This window comes from Pseudorasbora parva, chromosome 5, assembly GCF_024679245.1.
Source record: "Pseudorasbora parva isolate DD20220531a chromosome 5, ASM2467924v1, whole genome shotgun sequence".
Lineage (NCBI taxonomy): Eukaryota > Metazoa > Chordata > Actinopteri > Cypriniformes > Gobionidae > Pseudorasbora > Pseudorasbora parva.
Window position 1 is genome coordinate 46,169,691 of NC_090176.1, and position 21,129 is coordinate 46,190,819.

The 21,129-nt window shown below is 37.4% G+C and overlaps 1 protein-coding gene across 9 annotated transcripts in view; it reads right to left on the reverse strand.

The window, feature by feature from the left end:
• Window positions 1-21,129, reverse strand: part of tns1b (tensin 1b) — a 288,631-nt gene that overhangs the window by 130,118 nt on the left and 137,384 nt on the right. Inside the window, exon 1 of one of the 9 annotated variants that reach the window (XM_067444493.1) lies at window positions 1,003-1,397. The exons of the other annotated variants lie outside the window; for them this stretch is intronic. Coding sequence (XP_067300594.1) covers window positions 1,003-1,029 — 27 coding nt within the window. The 5' untranslated portion in view covers window positions 1,030-1,397. Of the gene's footprint in view, window positions 1-1,002; window positions 1,398-21,129 lie in introns of those variants that run through there. 9 annotated transcript variants of the gene reach the window in all.

Here is a 21,129-nt window from a genome sequence, read left to right on the forward strand (position 1 = left end):
TCAATGTGGATTCAATGCTGCAACGTTAGTGTCATCATCCAACTCATTTCTGTTCAGATTTTGAAAGCTAATGCACTGTATTAGGTCACCGAGTAGATGCTGGAAATCTTCCTACACCCTTAAAAATAAAGGTGTCATAAAGAACCATTTTTTGGCTCCCTGAAGAACTATTTTGTGATTATTTTCTTCTAGCCATTTTCTAGTCTAAAGAACCTTTCTGTGCTACAAAGAACATTTTGTGCAGTGGAAAGGTTCTTTGAATGTTAAAAGGTTCTTCATGGAACCATACACCCCACCAAAGATACTTTATTTTTAAAAGTGTACAAACTCAGATTGAATGTTTTCAGATGCACTGTGCTAGCCTGATATCACTGAAACCAAACAGCATCGCATCATTTGAAGGATAAAGGACGTTTAAAAGCCACGGTGTAGGGAACGCTTCTCAGTCAATATCTTAAATTTCATTCTGCTCCTCACATAAAGCTATTGATGACTTCAAATATAGTCATATAGACACTTTAGTGCTAATTTAACAGTGTTTTCTGTCATTTTGTGGAGTTTGACTAAATAAACTGTTCTAAACATCATGAAAGAATATCATACAGGATGACAGAATTTCCATTTTCAGGTGAATGATTCCTTTTTAAATCACTCAAAAGCCTCAAAATGTTGGAAGTGCAGTTTGATTCACAAAGGCAGTGTTTAACGAGGCTCAATCTCTCCTCAACATCACCACAGCGGTCCCACGCTTTACATTTTGACTTGGGAAATAACCTACAAGAGCAGCTTCACTGTTCTCATCTCACTCCTACTGAACACACAAAGTTTTGCAGTCTGAGCTTTTCCTTCAACATGCCTGAGAACACTCTCTGTTTCCACAAAGAACAAGCAAACAAACTGTCTGCGGCACACACACGCAGCTCTGAGAGCAAACGAGGTTAAAATTCCCAAGATATCTGGCAGTGTTCTCACCGCCAGCGAGCCGTGTCACCATCTTCTTACCTGAAACACCGCGGTGGCCATCCTCATCAGGTATGAATGCGCGTGTGTGTGCGTGTGTGTCAGCCCCAACGCAGCATTCTCTGCCGAGAGTATTACAGGATCGTCCGGTCCGAGTCACAGGCAGAGCAGCGCACCTCTTTCAAACACACAGTGTAATCCAGCCAGCAGAAGTGTGTGAGTGTGTAGATGTGTGCACAAACACGTCTGCTTTCTTGGCTTCCTGAGAAAGGCTGAAATGTTGACTCACATTCCCTGTTCGCTCCAGCCAAAAAAAGAGGATCATAAAAGATATTCACACTATATATGGCTATGGACTAACAGAGGAGGTCAGATCCAGGCACAGCACCTACAAACCCAACGAGCGCACGGCACGGAAATCTACCAAGTCTAGCTGCAGGCTACTGACATTCTCCTTTCCCTCTCACTATCCTGCCCTCCCTTTTTTGCGCTCTCTCTCTCTCTCTCTCCCTCCCTTTTGCTCTATGTGAGCATTTTTGGGACAGACGGGAAAAAAATCTTAGAAAAATATACACAAGGTCCAACATTAGTCAAGTGCCAAATGCAAGAAGAAAATGGCTTTGGCGAGTAAATAAAACAAAGTTACACATCAGTTGGCCAATAAGGAATAGCAACGTTAGATGTTTTATATTTGGTGATTTATTATTTATTTATTTTTGTGATGCGGTGTGTGTGTGTGTGTGTGTGCGTGTGTGTGTGTGTGTGTGTGTGTGTGTGTGTATGCATATGCATATATACACATACATACATACACATATTTTTGTATTATTATAAATTGTAAATAATTTTATAAATTGTATTATAATATTATTTAAAATGTAATAGTTCATTTCGGATTGAACTGCATCAGGCAGGCCTATAAAAAAAAATAAAAAAAAATAAATAATAATAATAATAATAATATATATATATATATATATATATATATATATATATATATATATATATATATATATATATATATATATATATATATATATATTATTTATTTATTTATTTTTTATTAAGGATCACAATGCAATAATAAATAAAAATTCAAAATTCTATGCTAAATATTTAATTTAATTCAGGAAAATACCCCAAAATATATATACTGCAATGCACAAAAAGAGTTTTAAGAGTTTTATATATATATACAGTAGTGACAATCACATTTGAGGGGTGAAAAACTAATTTCAAGGACTGAACCTTCAAAGAAATGAGAATTTACCCAAACTGAAATTCCTAGCAAGTTCTGTGGGTTGGACTTGGTTTTGAACGACAAAAAGCGTCTTCATCAGCCCACCGCTTCCGTCTCTCTCTCTCTCTCCCTCTTCTTCTCTAGTTGTTATCAAGTTCTCAGTTTACAGGTTTAACATGAGTTGACAAGCTCAAAGGCAAACTGAGTTACGTAGAGGGCCGTGTAGCAGTAAAGAGGCACAGCCTACAGTAACCAATGCAATGCTAACACTCCTCCAGATGGACTCGGATGTAGAAAACAAATGACTTTAATCCCTCTTAAAACAGACAGAGTGTTTGAGCTACATCCAGCTGTCTGCGCTTCTCTGAAAGATGCTCAGAATCTGATGGATTCCAGACAAAACACAAAACGAGATTTGTGGAGCCGTTCCTGAAGGACATACCAGTTCTAGCAAAGCAGCAAAACAATGCAATATCATCTTTGAGGTACAAAGGCTGTAGTTAAATAAATTCAAGTCAAAAGAGAAAAATAGACACATATGGAAGTATTACGCTGTCTGTTATATTTTGAATGCTTAACATTGAGTGTATTTTCAAAATGTAATCTTAATTTAATGCAAATAAATACAGATAGCACAATGTCTGAGGAATATCATCACACTGATTGATATCCATAAATAAATAAAAAATCTGTCACAAACTTCTGAGGTAAACAGGCAAGTGATCCTACAGGCATCAGTAACAGCAGGGAATTTACCGCTGGCTTCAGGGCCTGTTTGAGACCAGACAGAACCACAGCAATTACTGAGAAGATACTGACAGGTTTAGGGCTGTAACCTTCTGCCCTCGGGATACTAACTTATTTTGAATTCTGTTTCTCCTTTAGTTTACCTACACCACCACATTAGGGCTGCTTGATTGAGTTAGACAATTATATTGAGATTTTATAATTGAGTAATTCTTTTTTATTATGAAATAATAAAATATAGAAGTGCAATAAAATCAAACTTACAATAAATTCTTTTAAATTATAAAAAATAAAATAAATAAAATAAAATAAAAAATAAAATAAAATAAAATAAAATAAAATAAAATAAAATAATAAAAAATAATAAAAAATAATAAAAAATAAAATAAATAAGAAAAAAAATATATATATTTTTTTTTTAATCTTTCTGGACATTTGAAATTAATTTCAATTTTTAAAAAAGTCAAAGTTAATAACATTCTTGAATTTAAATAAATAAATAACCTTAAAGAAAATCTTAAGTTATGACTATATCATACCCTTTTCTTGTTTGATAAGGCAATACATTTAATAATTTAATTCAATTAATTGTGCAGCCCTGCACCACATAATCAAAGTAAAGTCCTCCTTGCTATGTAATTATCCAACATGGAAAAGTTTTAACAGCCAAGCACCAAAGCCAACAAATTGGTTTATCTAAGGTTTATCAGAGCTCTGATGACTAGAGCAGATAGCATTATCTGTTTTCACGAACAGCACAAAAACTATTAGAGTAACAGCCGTCTCTCTCAGTGTTTCTCTCTTTGAAGTCGGACTGGAGTGAACATGCTCCTACGAAGACTCTAGTTGTTGAATCACGACACAATGTGCTCCCTATTGAATCCAGTCGGAGGGATCCGTTCAGGTTACAAACTCAACACACACACACTGACAACACACACACACTGACAAACCACAACCACAGGGAGTAGAGATGTCACAGCCAAAACAACATGCATGCTAGCTATTATTACCAGAGGGTCAAAGTTTAGCTGGTTAGCTTCAGCAGGTAGCTCCATAACTCCAACACTACATCATTATGTGGCCAAACAGCAACTCTCTCTATTGATGACCATTAAAAAACACAATCTGTTGTGTACTGCTTTTTTTTTTTTGCCCCCAAAAAAAATTTCTAAACAAAAAAATTTATATACACACATACAAACACACGTCTGGTTCACTATCTTTGTGGGGACTCTCCATAGACGTAATGGTTTTTATACCGTACAAACTGTACATTCGATCCTCCCTACACTGCCCCTGCCCCTAAACCTTCCCATCACAAGAAACATTCTGCATTTTTACTTTCTCAAAAAAAAAAAAAAAATCATCCTGTATGATTTATAAGCCTTTTAAAAAGTGGGGACCGCTGGCTGGTCCCCACAATATAGGTGATCTCAGGTTTTACTATCCTTATGGGGATATTTGGCCCCCACAATGTAATATAAACAAGGGCGCGCACACACACACACACACACACACACACACACACACACACACACACACACACATATATATATAGCAAAAGAGGCAGCTCAAAACGTTCTCTCGAAAAGCTAGGGTAGTATGCTGCCCTACAAAGGCAAAAGACCTTAACTCACTGGAGTGTGGAACTGAGAAAAATGACTTTAAAGATTTTTTGTTGTCCAGCCAAATTAGTTATAGGTAGGACACTGGAAATCTGGCATTTAGATGTTTTAGTAATGACAATTATCTACATACACTTTTTTTTTACTCAAACTTGACTTTTGACCCCTATTTTGAAGTTACGGCACTCTGCCTTTGTATTGTCTGCAAAAAATGTGGAGTCATGCCAAGGCAAAAGGCAGTAACTTCCATATTATCAATATTTGGTTGCTGATCACCATTTGCAAAATCAATATAGTAACACCTTTATAAAATCTAATGATCATGGCATTTATTTTGGATGATTTACAATTAATTATAGCCATCTTATTATTATTAAGGACACAATACCTCTAGTAAAGAGAATCTTCATTGGTGTGCAGCAAAACTTACAGGTTGATAGGTGACACTGAATTATATGAACAAGATAAGATTATTTCTAATAAACATTTGCATATATAATGCAAAGATATAAAAAATAGAACAAATAAAAAATCTTGTAAAAATGCATGTGATAAATAAGACAAATAGCAAACAGTGCCGCTGGTTAATCAAGGGTTAAGTTTGGCTATCACGCTATTATATTTTGGCTAATGACAGCGCTGACTGGATCGGATTGCCCATTCATAGGCTAAACAGAGTAATTATTTATTGCAATATGTTTTAATGTTTTTATCTAGTAAAAAAAGATACAATAGGCTACATAGCTTATACTTTTACATCTTTGAATGAAAATCGCCAAGCCTAAAAGGACAACTTTTAGATTGATGTGAACGACAGGAATAATTCTCAGCATGCTTGTGGATTAACATCTCCGATGACGTTCATTGGCATGGATTTTATCGGGTTTACAAGAAAAGGTAGGATATATGCATATAATTGCGAACTGTTACTAGCCTACTGATTGTATGCGTGATCGCACGCTGTCACTGCATTCGAGTAGCCTACACACACTCGTGCAGTGGGCAGCCCCAGACTGCCTGACAGCGCGCTGAGAGAATATTCTGCATTATGAAAACATGTATGACAGTACACAGGCTACACCGTAACTCAAACGCGGCAAACTTTAATAGACATTAATACAAAGGCGGGACACCATAACTGCATGTCGGTACCGTAACTTAATTTAGACGCATGGCTAAACAAAGGCAGAGTACCGTAACTCAGTTTGAGTGTTCTAAAACCAAGGCAAAGAGCGGTAACTGCTGTTACGGTGTTCTGTCTTGGTTTCTCCTGGGCTTTTGGAAGTTACTGTTCAGACAATCCATAATTTTCTCGAAAAAACAACATAATTGACTAACGATATTTATCCACATGATAAAGGAGGTCTTGAAAGTCCCAAAAATGTCAATAACTCATTTTTGACCAAAAACGAAGTTACGGCCTTTTGCCTTTGCACGGCAGAATGTATGTAACTAGTTTTCCATTCACGGTCCTAATAATTGTTGTTTCTTATGGAAACAACTTGAATCATGATGCTCCAGGTTGATTCTGAAAAATACAGCTCTTTGTGCTCCTAAAAATACAGACAATCATTTGTTGGGGCGTGACGTTGTACACTCGTGCCATCTAATCAGCATTTCTGATGGTGGTTTCCACAAAGCTAACAATTGAAGGTCTTTTTACGGAGCACACCATCCTATTGGAAAACATGAGCCGTTTTGTTTGGTGATATCAAAATAATTATACAGAAGATGTCAGCTTCAAAGTGAGATGTCTGTTCGGAGTGTCCCATACCAGATGTTAGAAAGATGTGGGACGCTGAATCCAGCATTAATGACAAGCCTGACGAAAGAGGAGGAGAAGAGCAGAGGGAAAGCACAACTATTTCATCAAGCAAGATATTGGCCATGTCCCAAATGCAGCACTTGATGTGGACTTTGCTTGCTTGTGTGACCGCCGGGCAGCTCCTTTGTCATTGTGTTACAAAAAGAAGCACACTCTATCGCCCCCTTGCAGCTCCTAGGCACCTTTGTGGTGAACTACTACCAATCTATATGATACGGTATGTTGTGGCATTTCACAACTAGCCCTCAGAATGACTTTGTTTGGATACACATGGATATACATGAACAATGTGTTTTCCTAATAAGGTGTGCACATGACACAAAATTCGGATTAATACAGACGTTATTTCAGGTTATTCACAGTATGTGAATTTCTAGAAAAACTGAAATGTTGGCTTAAATCTCTTACTAGAACAAAACCGGGCGACATTTAAATCTCAGACTATGAATGCATAAAAAAAGAGACCTATTCTACAAAAAACCCTTATTGATAGTATTACACACAAAAAAAACAGTTTTCTATTTAAATCTATTTGAATATGTAATTTATTCCTGTGAACCAAATTGAATTTTCAGCATCATTACTCCAGTCTTCAGTGTCACATTATCCTTCAGAAATCATTTGAATGTGCTGCTCAAGAAACATTTCTTATTGTTATCAATGTTAATATCAGCTGTGCTGCTTAATACCTTTGTGGATACATAATCATACATAATCGCATATGGCCAAATTCCCATTCTAATCTGAACTTCCATGTGCTTGTACACTAAACACAATCATTAATTCTTCATTAAACCAGCAGACTGCATCTTTGATTACAAACAACAACAGAAACAAAAACAAAGAACGCAGACCTGCAAAAATCCCCTATTAGATGTCGGCATGTTATGAGTCTGACATATTTCCTGTACCCTGGATTTTATTATCTTTAATGATCCTCTTGGTGCTCCTGTAATAAGCATCGTTATGGCCATATAAGTAACACTCAGGATGGTGTTTAATGTCTACAGCTAGTGTAAGGACAAATAAATGCCAGGTCTAGCATGGCATAAGTGGTCCTAAAACAAGAACCATTCCTCCAGTCAGCAGACTACGGGAGAACATTCCCGTGATTCCGAGGAGGAACGTCCTGCTGGAACATGCAGGGGCCAATCAGAGCCCTGCAGAGAGGCAGGTGTGTGAACAGGCAGCCCACCGCGACGTTCATAGTCACATATGGAGCGCACATTCAACTGTGAATTCCTGAAGCTCTCTTTAAGCTGCGGGGTGGTAATGATTGATAGACCATCGCTACCAATCCTCACGTACAGTAGTGGCCAAAAGTCATCTCCGGCTAAGGAACGTTGGCATTTTTACCCTTAATTTAAATATTATAAGCATTTTGCATAGTTGTTCTTCAGGTAAATCGTTTTATTTGTGATGTCAAAATGCAAAATTGTTCCAAAAAAGGCCAGGTTGTCCTACAATGAATTTATGAACATGCAAAAACAAGATAGAAGCAACAGAATAAGACAAATGCCTAATTCTAATTCAACAGACTTGTGCCTGACGTAGATAAATAACATTATTATTGTGGAAATAAACCGGATCGAACTTCCAAGCAATAAACATGCAGCATAAATGTCATTTTCATTCCAATATTAGGAATGCATCATTGAATTTATTTAACCCTTAAATGCATGACTGTTTCACCAAACATTCTTACATATCCGGGTCTTTAGCGACCCGGATCTATATCTAACATGGATAGATCTCTACATGTCGCGATAATATATAAAACTTCTAATATTAAAGTAACAATTACAGAAAAATAAAATAAAACATATTTCGTTACCTTTTGGAGCTTGGAATTGTTCAGTTTGAGCAGATGTTTTATACCATCATCATTCTGCCCGTCAGAGCTCGTTTCCCAGCACATTCAGCATCTGCCTCATATTCGCAATCTCAAAACTCATTTTCAACATCTTCAAAATCAATATTTTGATCACTGACAGCTTCCTTCATCAGACCTATTATTAAGACAGTGACACTAATTCTTGATTATGTTCAGTACTTGCTCTGCAGTAAATTGCTGAGCCATTCCAAGTTTTGCAGAGTATAATCATTATTGTTATGTTTTCTGTCTGAGGTAACGATAAGTGAAACATCACTTCATCATTGTGTATCAGACATTGACACCTTCTGGAATAAAGGTTAATTACACTTTTGTCATTATAAATAATTTATTATTGTGCAGGAAAAAAAATACACACAATCTTAAACACCTCACACCACACGGGTCGTTAGCAATCTGTCGTTAGTTCTACAATTTTGACCAAAAAAAACGAGTGGAAAAACATTAAATTACAATTGTATTATTTTTTGCTTGTTATATTGTTTAAAATGGATTGAGTGATGAATACTAAGAAGGTTGATGTCTAAGTTTAAACAAATTGAATGAGGAGGAGGGTAGTGAATGATGGCTCGGGTTGCTAAAGACCCTGAGGTATGCATTTAAGGGTTAATGAAGATCCAGCTCACGTGGGAAAGACATTGGGCATTTGATCACTTCATTTCACAGCGGATTCATTTGTATACAAGAGACTGGATTTGCCGACAAAATGAGATTAAGAAACAATGCTGTGTGCTGGATCTGACAGGAATGGTGCAACACACTTTCGTGAATAAAACATTATATATATTATATATATATATATATATATATATATATATATATATATATATATATATATATATATATATATATATATACACACACACACACACACACACACAGTGAGGAAAATAAGTATTTGAACACCCTGCTATTTTGCAAGTTCTCCCACTTGGAAATCATGGAGGGGTCTGAAATTGTCATCGTAGGTGCATGTCCACTGTGAGAGACATAATCTAAAATAAAAAATCCAGAAATCACAATATATGATTTTTTAACTATTTATTTGTATGGAACAGCTGCAAATAAGTATTTGAACACCTGTCTATCAGCTGGAATTCTGACCCTCAAAGACCTGTTAGTCTGCCTTTAAAATGTCCACCTCCACTCCATTTATTATCCTAAATTAGGTGCACTTGTCTGAGGTCGTTAGCTGCATAAAGACATCTGTCCACCCCATACAATCAGTAAGAATCCAACTACTAACATGGCCAAGACCAAAGAGCTGTCCAAAGATACTACAGACAAAATTGTACACCTCCACAAGGCTGGAAAGGGCTCTGGGGAAATTGCCACGCAGCCTGGTGAAAAAAAAAGTCCCCTGTTAGAGCAATCATTAGAAAATGGACGACTGTATTCTCCCTTGGACTGGGGCACCAAGCAAGATCTCACCTCATGGGGTCTCAATGATCCTAAGAAAGGTGACAAATCAGCCCAGAACTACACGGGAGGAGCTGGTCAATGACCTGAAAAGAGCTGGGACCACCGTTTCCAAGGTTACTGTTCTGCTAAATGTTCTGCTCATATTTCCCCAATTCTGCATGATCTTCACTGGCTTCCTGTACCTTACCGTATTAAATTCAAAATTCTTCTTCTCACTTTTAAGTCTCTGCACGGCCTTGCTCCCCCCTACCTCTGTAACTTGCTTCTCCCCTTCAACCCTACTCGCTCTCTACGATCTGTTGATTCCAACTTTCTCGTTGTCCCTCGGCATCGCCTTGCTTCAATGGGGGGCAGATCATTCAGTGTAATAGCACCCAAATTATGGAACTCTTTACCCCGATCACTCTGTTTTGTTGCCACTATCTCTGAATTCAAATCCATGCTCAAAACACACCTCTTTTCTGAATATTATAGGTCTTAGAAATGATTATTATGTTTTATTTATTTATTTATTTATTTTTTCGATTTCTCATTTATTGTACTTGCACTCTCAATTGCCTACTGTTGTCCTGTCTACTCTTTTTGTCAATTGGCTTTATTGTTGTTTGTTTATTGTAAAGTGTCCTTGAGCTCTGGAAAGGCGCTATATAAATAAAACGTATTATTATTATTATTATTATTATTATTATTATTATTATTATTATTATTATTATTATTATTATTATTATTATTATTATTATTATTATTATTATTATGTTGGTAATACACTAAGAAGTCATGGTTTGAAATCATTTATGGCACGGAAGGTTCCCCTGCTTAAAGGGTTAGTTCACCCAAAAATGAAATTGATGTCATTAATGACTCACCCTAATGTCGTTCCTCACCCGTAAGACCTCTGTTCATCTTCAGAACACAGTTTAAGATATTTTATATTTTAATCCCAGAGCATATGCAGTCTATGCACACTTTACTGTCCATGTCCAGAAAGGGAATAAAAACATCATCAAAGTAGTCCATATGTGACATCAGTTAGTTCATTAGAATCTCTTAAATTACATTTTGGTCCAAAAATAACAAAAACTACGACTTTATTCAGCATTGTCTTCTCTTTAAAAAAGAAACCATCTTACCTTAGGATTTGCATTGAATGGATAAGGAGAATAAATGTTATTGAACCAATTTGATACATTTTATTTATTTATTTATTTATTTATTTATTTATTTATTTATTTATTTATTTATTTATTTATTTATTTATTTATTTATTTATTTATTTATTTATTTATTTGTTTATTTATTTAGCCAAACAATTTGTTTGATTGTACAATAATGTTCAGTGTTATGCATTATGGAGATTGAGTTTCTTTTGTGTTGCACAGAAGAAAGTCAAACGGGTTTGAAACAACAAGAAGGTAAATAAAAGTGTTTGGTGAACTATTCCTTTAATGCATTATTAGTGTACATGCATTGTAAAGCTGATTGTACAATGACTCCATACATGGAATGGATTTTTTTTATGACTCTTAACAGATGGTTTTATCCATGAAGACCAATTCAATGAGATCACGCAATATCAAGCATAGTCAGGCTCACCGCAAGAACCCAATACTGCTCGAATCAACCGAATGTACACACATATGTTCATCAAAAACATGCAGACTCACACACTCTGGCAGCGTGATGACTATGTTCAAATATTGAGTTCCTAGAGACACAGGCAAGCCAACGAATGCCAAGCAATGAAAATAATCAACAATTACAGTAAGAGAGAATGTTCTGGGTTGGAGAACAGACAGGAACTTTAGTGCTTTTCCTGTGGCCCTGCAAAAGGAAAATCAATGATGTTCTAAAAACTGCAAACTGCAACTTTGTCAAAACAATCCACGTTAACACAAATCCCCCAAAAAACTGTATTATGCATGCCTGGCCAGTAATTGGCAATGTCACTTTGAAAACAATCTTACTCCAGTTTGTTCAATAACAGTGTGTCTGACTGAGCTCCACCCAACGAAGCAACTCATTCTAATATCTCTCATGGCAGTGCCAATATCATGATGCAGTCTGTTTCTAATAAAACATGTATCATCTCTCTCTCTCTCTCTCTCTCTCTCTCTCTCTCTCTCTCTCTCTCTCTCTCTCTCTCTCTCTCTCTCTCTCTTTCTCTCTCTCTCTCAGCATGTGCATTCTCTTCTCTTATTCAGCTCTTTCTCCAGAGACTAATGGCTCATGCTGTTACTCACTCGGCCTGCTGTTTACATATTTTCCACCGTCTTGATTACTCCATCTCAACCGGTTTGGGTGTTGCTGTTTGTTTTCCTAACTGTATCCAAGCCTGCAGCGCTGAGAACTGACTAGGAAGAGGAACACATAAATCATGAATGATTGAGTAATCATCTGACAGGGAATGCCCAGACAAATACATGCCTGGGGTGACATTTTGTGCAAAAAATAATATCAAGCTGCTTGGTGTATGATCCGTGGCAGTGAAATGTCCAGTGAGTGGCCCTAAAAAGTGCATTCAAACTGGTAAACATGACTGTGCCAACATTGGTTCATGTACATATCACATCAGTTTGAAACGCAGTGACTGGTGCTACAAGGTTATAGCCTGACGTGATCATACTCAATTCTATTCAGAATATGAGTCTGAAACTGCTCCATTGGGGTGTGATTATGGCGCGTGTTTCAACCGAACCAGGAAAGACCTCAATTGGATAGACCAACAACCAATGAGAGCAACGAAGCAACGTCAACAGAGCTCAACTGCACTGTGTTGCCAAGTCCGCGTTTTCTCCTCTATGGAGCGAGGCCAGACCGAACTGCCCGACCTAAAAAAATTGTGGGCGGGCTGAGTTTGGCTGGCATCCAGGCTAACAAGGTTAACTTTTTAATTGCTTTTGAAAATTAACTACACTTAACCCAACCAATAGTGTTGACGAAAATGCAAGAAAAAAAGAGGCATTTGTTGAAGTAACTATACACTGTAAAAAATTATTTAGAAAAAAAGTTTCCTGGTTGCCTTAAAATTTTGAGTTCATTGAAATTAAAATTTTGAGTTAATACAATGAACATGTTTTGAGCTTCGACAACCTTTATTAAAATATTATTAAAAGATTTTGTAAGCATATTGCGTAATTGTGTGTTTTATTTCTGATGACGCAGTGAAACATGCCAAATAGTGCTATTTTCATGATTTATCACATTTTTTATGTGGTTCAGATACAATAATATTTTGAGTTTCTATTTATTAAACAAATTTCCTTCATTGTATCAACTCAAATGTTTAATTTCAATAAACTCAAAATTTTAAGGCAACCAGGTAACTTACTTTTTTAAGTTAAACCAACAAAAAACAACCAAAAATTTTTAAAGTATACATTTTTACCTTGTTTTTAAAGGGATAGTTCCCCACAAAAAGCTCATTTATTCATTTAACCAATTATTTACCCTCCAAAACCATTAAAGGGGGGGGGGGGGTGAAACACTCAGTTTCAGTCAATCTCATGTCAATCTTGAGTACCTATAGAGTAGTATTGCATCCTTCATATCTCCAAAAAGTCTTTAGTTTTATTATATTTATAAAAGAAATATAGGCTGTACCGAGTCTTTCCGGAAAAAAACTAACAGCAGCAGGCGTATCGTGTGGGCAGAGCTAAAGAATGACGAGCGCACAAAGCGGTGACGTCCTCGAGTGTGGAGAAGAAAACGTTACCCTAAATAAACCATGGCTATCAATCAGATTCAACTAATACAGATATAATCCAGAATCAGATCCGGAGGCTGAAATAAATTGAACAGGAGAAACAGCAACAGCAGGACGTCCGTCTCTGTGGTATGTACTGTATTTAGTGGCCTGTCAACATTTGTGTGTCTTTACTCTGAGTTTATGAGGACATGATTCGGTTTATGGACTATTGTATGCGACTAAACCTTAGCAGTAGCAAGCAAAACGGTTTTGCACGTCAGACTAGTGTAATGTTATACATAGAACAACAATGGAGTAACGTTAACCTTTAGCGCATTTGAGTGAAGAAACACGCTTTGTTAGAACGCTAGGTTTATGTTTGGGTGGTTTTACAATAAACAAACTGACACCTATAGTGGTCAGCTAAACAAATGTATTTAAACACACAACATAGATCGCATGCTCCATTGATAAATTAACTAACGTTATACATGATCGCGTCGTTTACTGATGTTTACTCACGTGACGATAGCCAACAGCACAGACATTTGAAGCAGTTTTACTCACCGGCTACTTACAAAGCAGGACCGAACCTTTATCGCTGGGACCGCTCCGTCAAAAACACACTTCTTTGGTAACTGTTGATTTGGTGAAGTTCTGTGACAGCAGTGACCGTGGAGATCCACTTTTGCGACACAACTGAAGCGTAGTGTTGTGAAGCTTCCCGTCATTTCTGCGCTCAAATCGGTTCAAATGCAGCGCTGCCTTCCCGGAATGCTATGCGGACGCGTTAAAGTCGTTTGATGTCACCCATAGGAATAAAGTGGAGCGAGGTGTGACAGAAGTGTTCACGGACGAGTGGATCTGCAGCTGAGCGAATGTTTATGGGCGTGCATTTCCTCTCTCGCTCTAGTCACGCGCGTGCGCACCCTGCCGGGAGAAGAGCCCGTACGGCCCAAACAAGGACCTCCCACTCTTATTAACGTCAAGCGGACCCATACTCGAAAAAAACTCTCCGAAACTTGTGAGAAACCGGAAGGAGTATTTTTGACACAGAAATACTCCATCAAACGACCAGCATTAGTTTTTGAAACTTTGTCTATGTTTAGGATGGGACTCCAAGTCTTTAACAGTGTAAAAAGCTCAGTATGGATGAAACAGCATTTCACCCCCCCTTTAACATTTTCACTCATCTTCAAAACACAAATGAAGATCTAAATTTGAAATGTATTATTGATATAAAGCGATCAAGTCCCTTCACACAATTTGGACTAAACCGCTCAATTCATATAGATTCGTTTTACAATCTCTTTATGAACTTTTTGAAGCGTCAAAGTGGTGATTTTCATTAAAGGGCTCATATAATGGTATATGCACTTTTACAAGTTGATTGTATGGAAATGTGTGTTGGCAGTGCCTGTACACAACCATCCTATAATGATAAAAATTCATCCATCCAGTGTTTTTTGTTTTAAATCTCCTGTCTCACATCAAGCCGTTCGACCGTGTGACATCACACACGCCCCACCCTCGATACTTGATTGACAGCAGCGTTTCACCTCAGACCTGCCCTGAGCGAGCTGTCATAGTCCCTCATTGTTGATGTGCTGGAGCAGAAAGGCGTCTAATCAAAGTTCTGTTCTTGGGTGTAATAATGAACACAGCAGTCATTTTAATGTTCCTAAATCCGAACCGCTGAAGATGCAGTTTTGTTTTCGAAGGCAATATTCCCCCGATCGACATCAAGGCCTTCATGTTTGCGCCGCGCAAATCATCTCACCAGACTCACCTTAGCAGGTTTTGCTAAAAGCTGCTCCTGTATAAAGATCTGTACCAACTATTCGTGTTCCTGCTGCCCCTCCAGAAGAAGTGAGTGTAGTTTAAAACGCTTCACGATGAATGTGGCTTAAGTTTACAGGGTAAGTTCACTTATATTACAGCATGCTTTCTATGTATGACGTTCTCAATATACTTCATAATTCAGTTATGGTTATTGTGTTATTACAAACTGTGTACGCTGGTGATGAAGTTAACGTGGTAACTACACTAAGCTTACTTTTGTAACGTTAGATGATTTATAACGGTGTCTGTTGAAACATTCCTGTGGTGACCTAATGTCATGCTTCAGCCCTGACAGTTGTACCTAACACTTCATAGATAATGTTACGCATCCCTGACAAGCCTACATTTACAGAAAAAAAGTGCTTCATGATCCATTAGCTGTAAAATCTATCTGTCAATGAACTAACGTATACATCAATAAACACTTAGCATTCGCACTAACGTTACCCTGCCAGGGCATACAAAGATAGATCAAAGAGACATTACGTTAACCAACCATTCAGAAACGTCCAGCTCGCCGGGCCGTCATCTTTTTCCGGGCTCAAATTGATACAATGTGTCCTCATAGACTCATTCTTTCTCCAAAATATACCGCAACTGTTGTCAAAGCAACTCTCCATGTGTGTGTCAAATCTGTCCACAGAACAGAGGGGTGGGGTGTATTACAAACTTTTCATCTAGACACTAAAGAATCATATTAACTTGTACAAAAATGGCATTATATGACTCCTTTAAGAAGAAATCTTCATTTGTGTCCCAAAGACGAACAGAAGTCTTACGGGCTTGGAACAACATGAGGGTGAGTAACACGCATTTTCATCTTTGGATGAACTATCCATTTAAGCTCTTTTCTCGAATACTCAAGTGCTCCTTCTTGTAAGTGCACTACCAAGTGCAATTTTACATCAGAAAAATGTACAGTCATACTGCAAAATTTACAGCTAGATGTGTAACGCAAATGTTAAAATATGTTAGTTTACAAATCATGCACAATGGTAAAAGTGGTTTAAGCTGATAGCACATTGTGCAAGAAACCAAGTGAAAATAAGTCTTTATTAATTGATAATCTGCCTCTGTAATCACAATTTGTGTGAAAAGCTATAATTTGTTGGTGTTTTATCACCTGTATAGTGTTCATTTCAGCTAGAAATGCCAGTGATTTGTGTTTATTTTTGGAGTTTCACTAAAATGATGGTAGAGTTATGCATTTCCAATGAGCTTGAGTTGCTTTTCGGCCTCTGTTGGAGGGTCCAGATTGAAGACACAATCCATGCAAAAACACTTCACCAGAACAAACGACCCTCTAGGGTGCAAGTGATGTGTAAAAGCTTCAGTGTGCTTAACTACTTTTTGCATGTCCTCTCAAATGACAACAGCTTGACTTTAGAGCTATAGTGTGCTTCAAGTGTATGCTAAAGTTATCAACGGGGGGGGGGGGGGGGGAGTAATACTTTCTATTACTAAAGAACTCTTGTGGAACAGTCTGTTTTAACTCAAGTCAAAAGAGTCAAGCTAATTATAACAACACCACTCAAACTTAATCATACCGAGATTCTGAAATATAATTTCCAATGTATCGATTTTTGATTTTTAGATTTGAAATCTGGTGAGATAAACATCTAAATTATTAATTCTGTGTGGATATCTAGACTTGTATATAAAGAAATACAAGCTTTTTGGAAAAACTACACATTATAATAGAAGCAAAGCAATACTGGCAGAGACCTGGAGTTCATAAATGTTTCTGCAAATTATTTCTTTTTAAAATTCAGAACCTGAATCTCATTTTACTCACATAACAGAACTACAGAGCCCCAAGTAATCCTTACAGATTCACTTTCACCATGCAGACATCTCATTCATCGTGTCCTGTGACAAGGGGTCAAGCTTGTGCACCATCATAATCCCTACATAACGTCTCAAATTCATACTGTGCATAGCACACAGATGATAGTGAGATGAAACACTGTAATATCACATACTCGAAACTAAAACCACAAACACAGAATAAAAAAAAACATTTATACTTTGCAGACATCAACTTCTTTTCATTCTGTAATCTGTTTGTTTTACAGATTACCAAATTATATTAAATTGTGAATGGCATTTCACGCTGAAATTATATAATATGCCTAATTCGTAATGCTTTCATTTTTCAACAAGACTGTAGTACTCTCTGTTCCGTTTTACAATCCACTGCACAGAAATGCAGAAATTCCTGCATATCCCATCTGGATGTGCTCATGACTTAACATCTGATACTATGATGCAAACTCTGGTGTTTCTTGTCAGTAAGACAGGTACGTGTGTTCACATCACAAAATGTGTCTCCCGAGGTAAATGATCTCGCTGTGCGAGAGAGACTAGCTCCTTATGAAATGAGATGAATGTCAAGCACAGGCTTAAAACATCTGGAACAAAAGGTCAGCTCTGTGACCGTGGAGAATAACAAGTGATTATGACTTAATGTACACTTTTACATTTGCAAAGCACAATATTAAAATAAATTCAATATATTTCAATGAATTTAACTTAAACTAATGACATTTTTATCGTAAAACTTGTCCAATGATGTGGTTTTAAATGGCCAAATAAAAAGTGCATTAAAATCATTGTGATATTCTATATGTTTCTTAATGTAACAATGAGGTCAGAATCATCACAAATATTCTAGTGTCTATTTACACTAACAGCAAATTTCCCGCCTTGCTGGCAGAGGCTATTTACACTAACTCCGCCCACTGACATCATGGTGGGCCAGACAAAATTACAGACGTTGGATAAACAACAGAAGGAATGGTGTAGGGTAAGAAGAACAGCAAAACATTTTGTCACAAAACAACCTGTGTTGGAATTTGCCTTTTTCAGAACCTGCTCTTCTCCCTTTTCCCATCACATATCAGATCTGAAAGGCATTTATTTTTAATAAAAATGAAAAGTGGAAATAAAGTGTTTATCAGTTAGGGGTAGGTGTAGAGAAGGCATTATTGTTCCAATAAGGCCGAATATGTTTGAATAAATATATTAATTTACACTCTGTAAATTAGAACTCTAGAACATCAGACGTTGTTGTTAGGGTTTTTTTTTATCTATGAAAAATACAGTGTGTGACTTGTGACTAATAATTTGATTGAACGTATAATCACATCAGTCAACTGAGCTGTGGGCTCATATGCTTTGAATCATTATTCTCTGTCCTCTGCTGAATGACCACTATCATCACCTCTTGGCTTACATCTCAATCCATTTACTCTATAAACCTCAGGAAATTGTATTCCCGTCCCAAAAAGCAGAGGGAGTTCACTTCCTTCAAGAGTCGTCTCACGCTTCAACAGTATTGAACATCAAATGCTTCAATCTGTCACTGACTTCACAATCTGTTAGGCTCTGAAACTGTTTACCTTCCATAATTAGAGTTACAAAGGCTTGTTGTTGTACAGGAGCTGAACATCACAAGAGTCCTGGATGTGAACAGCTCAATTATAGTCGATGGGCACACCCTAAAAACAAGAAGCCCATGTGAAGTTATTGTTTTCAACAGGAGAAGACTGAGGACGTGCAAAACCTGAGAAATACAGGCAAGAATCAAAGACTGGGAGCCGAGCCAGCGAGGAGGGACTCGGGGCAGACGAGGGAGAAACAGTGGAGTCTTGGGGAAGAGGCTAATGGCCAAAACCCTACTGTCTGCCCCAGTGAAGTAACCATCAACAATACCCTAGCAACCACATATCAATGTAGAAACACCTTAGAAACGGCATTGGTACACCCTGGAAACCACCCAGTACACGTTTGCATTGCAGCAGCGAGTTTTGTACCGGCAAACACCACTCACATTTTTCATAAAATGCAAGTGTAATTTTCCTTTGGATCGCACTCAAGAAAAATAAACCTTTTAAAACATAATGACTATCTTCCAAAAAGTGGAGGGGTTCAGTTTAGTCATTTTTTAAAGTGGGGGTCATGTCCTATATAGTTATAATGGCTGCTATGCCCTGCCAAACTCATCTCCATGCCAAACCCAAAGTCTAGCCAGCACCCCACAGGGCTATACAACCACTTCACCCACCCATGTTCACCCAAAACTTCTCTATTACATACCAGACATAAATCTTCCTTAATGACAAACTAGTCTCTCTGAAGAAAGTCCCTAGAACAGGAGACAGATCATTGGATATTAAATGATGCTTAAAGGCGCTGCCAGGGTGAGGCTAGAAAGCAGCTTGCAACTCCATATGGAGCAATGACCTGTGCTGTAGCTGCATAAGCTGAATAAGGGTAAAGAACGGCAAACCACTTCTAAAGTAAAGCTTGCTGCAGGACCATATCCAAATGAGGCATGACGCTCCGCAGCTTATTGCATGGCCACAGGCTCGTATAGCAGCAAGATAAAAACACAGCAAGGAAACACTCAGCATGTGTTCAGAATTAACAAAGCCACTGTAAAAAGGGGTCACCAACAAAAGAGAGCAGGACTGGGTGGTATAGAAATGTGTCAATTGCTAGAGTAATCATTGGAACTCCATAGGAATCATCATCATCTAATCAGTACAAAACTTAATTTGAGAAATAAGAATTGCAAAACAAAGAAAGTGCAAGTGAAGCACTGTTGCACATTGGTAATATACTAACCTTGTACTGCAGAGTCTGTTGAACGATGTTAACTCAAGATGAAAGTCCTATTCCTTCACTTTCAAATGCATGATGCCGTATTCTGGTACTACACAACCACTTCAACTGTACCGTAAAATATTATGGGAAGGTGTGTGTGTGTGTGTGTGTGTGTGTGTGTGTGTGTGTGTGTGTGTGTCTGTGTGTGTGTGTGTGTGCGCATGAGATCCTGTTGCTCAGAACCCCAGAACACATAAGCTTCCTGTCAACCACACCTCAATCAGACTTGAAACTTCATATACATATGCTTACTTTTAGTCGATAAACTCTACTGATTATGTAATATCTCTAAATATCTTTTTTTTTAAATATAAATATTATAAATAAAATGTAAAATGAGATACTTTTTTTCTCTTTTTTTTAATCAGATAATCAGGCAGACTTTTCCTCTCCAAGTAAAAAGTGTTTTGCCAGAATAAAAGGCAATAGGACCAAACTAGTCTGGTTATGCAAGATATGACCATCCTCCTATATGCGACATACTATGCAAAGCAAATAGAAAGAAACAGAAGAATAAACCACACACAGTGCTCTCCCATGTATTTCCATGGTTGTGCATTATTCAAATCTGAATTGAGAATGCTTTTTAAATTTGTGAATTCGAATTAAAAAGTCATTTCATGAAACTCTAGATGGTGCAGGCTGATAGGTCCTTAAATCAATATGCTTGCAATCATGTCATTCTCTATAGGGCTGAGCTGATTGGTTTCTGCTTTAGCCAATTGAGCTCGCTGCTCAACCTTCAAATACTTGGTCAGCTTTTGCTGTAGCAGTGCAGCGGGCTTTCAGAAACCTTCCACCTTACCCAGATCTGCTACGGGTTATTCATGTATGCCATAATTCATGGATGCTATAATTCATGTACACTCTAAAAATGGCTGGGTTAAAAACAACCCAATTGGCAACCCAGTGCTGGTAAATATTGGACAGAACACATGCTGGGTTAAATTAACCCAGTGGCATTTTAACCCAGCAGGCTGGGCTGTTGAGAAAACCCAAAATGTAGTCAATTTTTTGGATTTGCTATTCTGGGTTATTCTTGCTGGGTTGTTCTTAAAAATTCTCCTGTACATTGGACTACTGTAAAACTAGACAATCATGAATGAACAAATGAAGAATGCATGTTTAAACTGTTAAAACAATCATTTTTATTGCTTGCCAAATGGTAAAATACACAAATGTGTTAAAACTGGCAACAATGACAACTACAAACCTAAT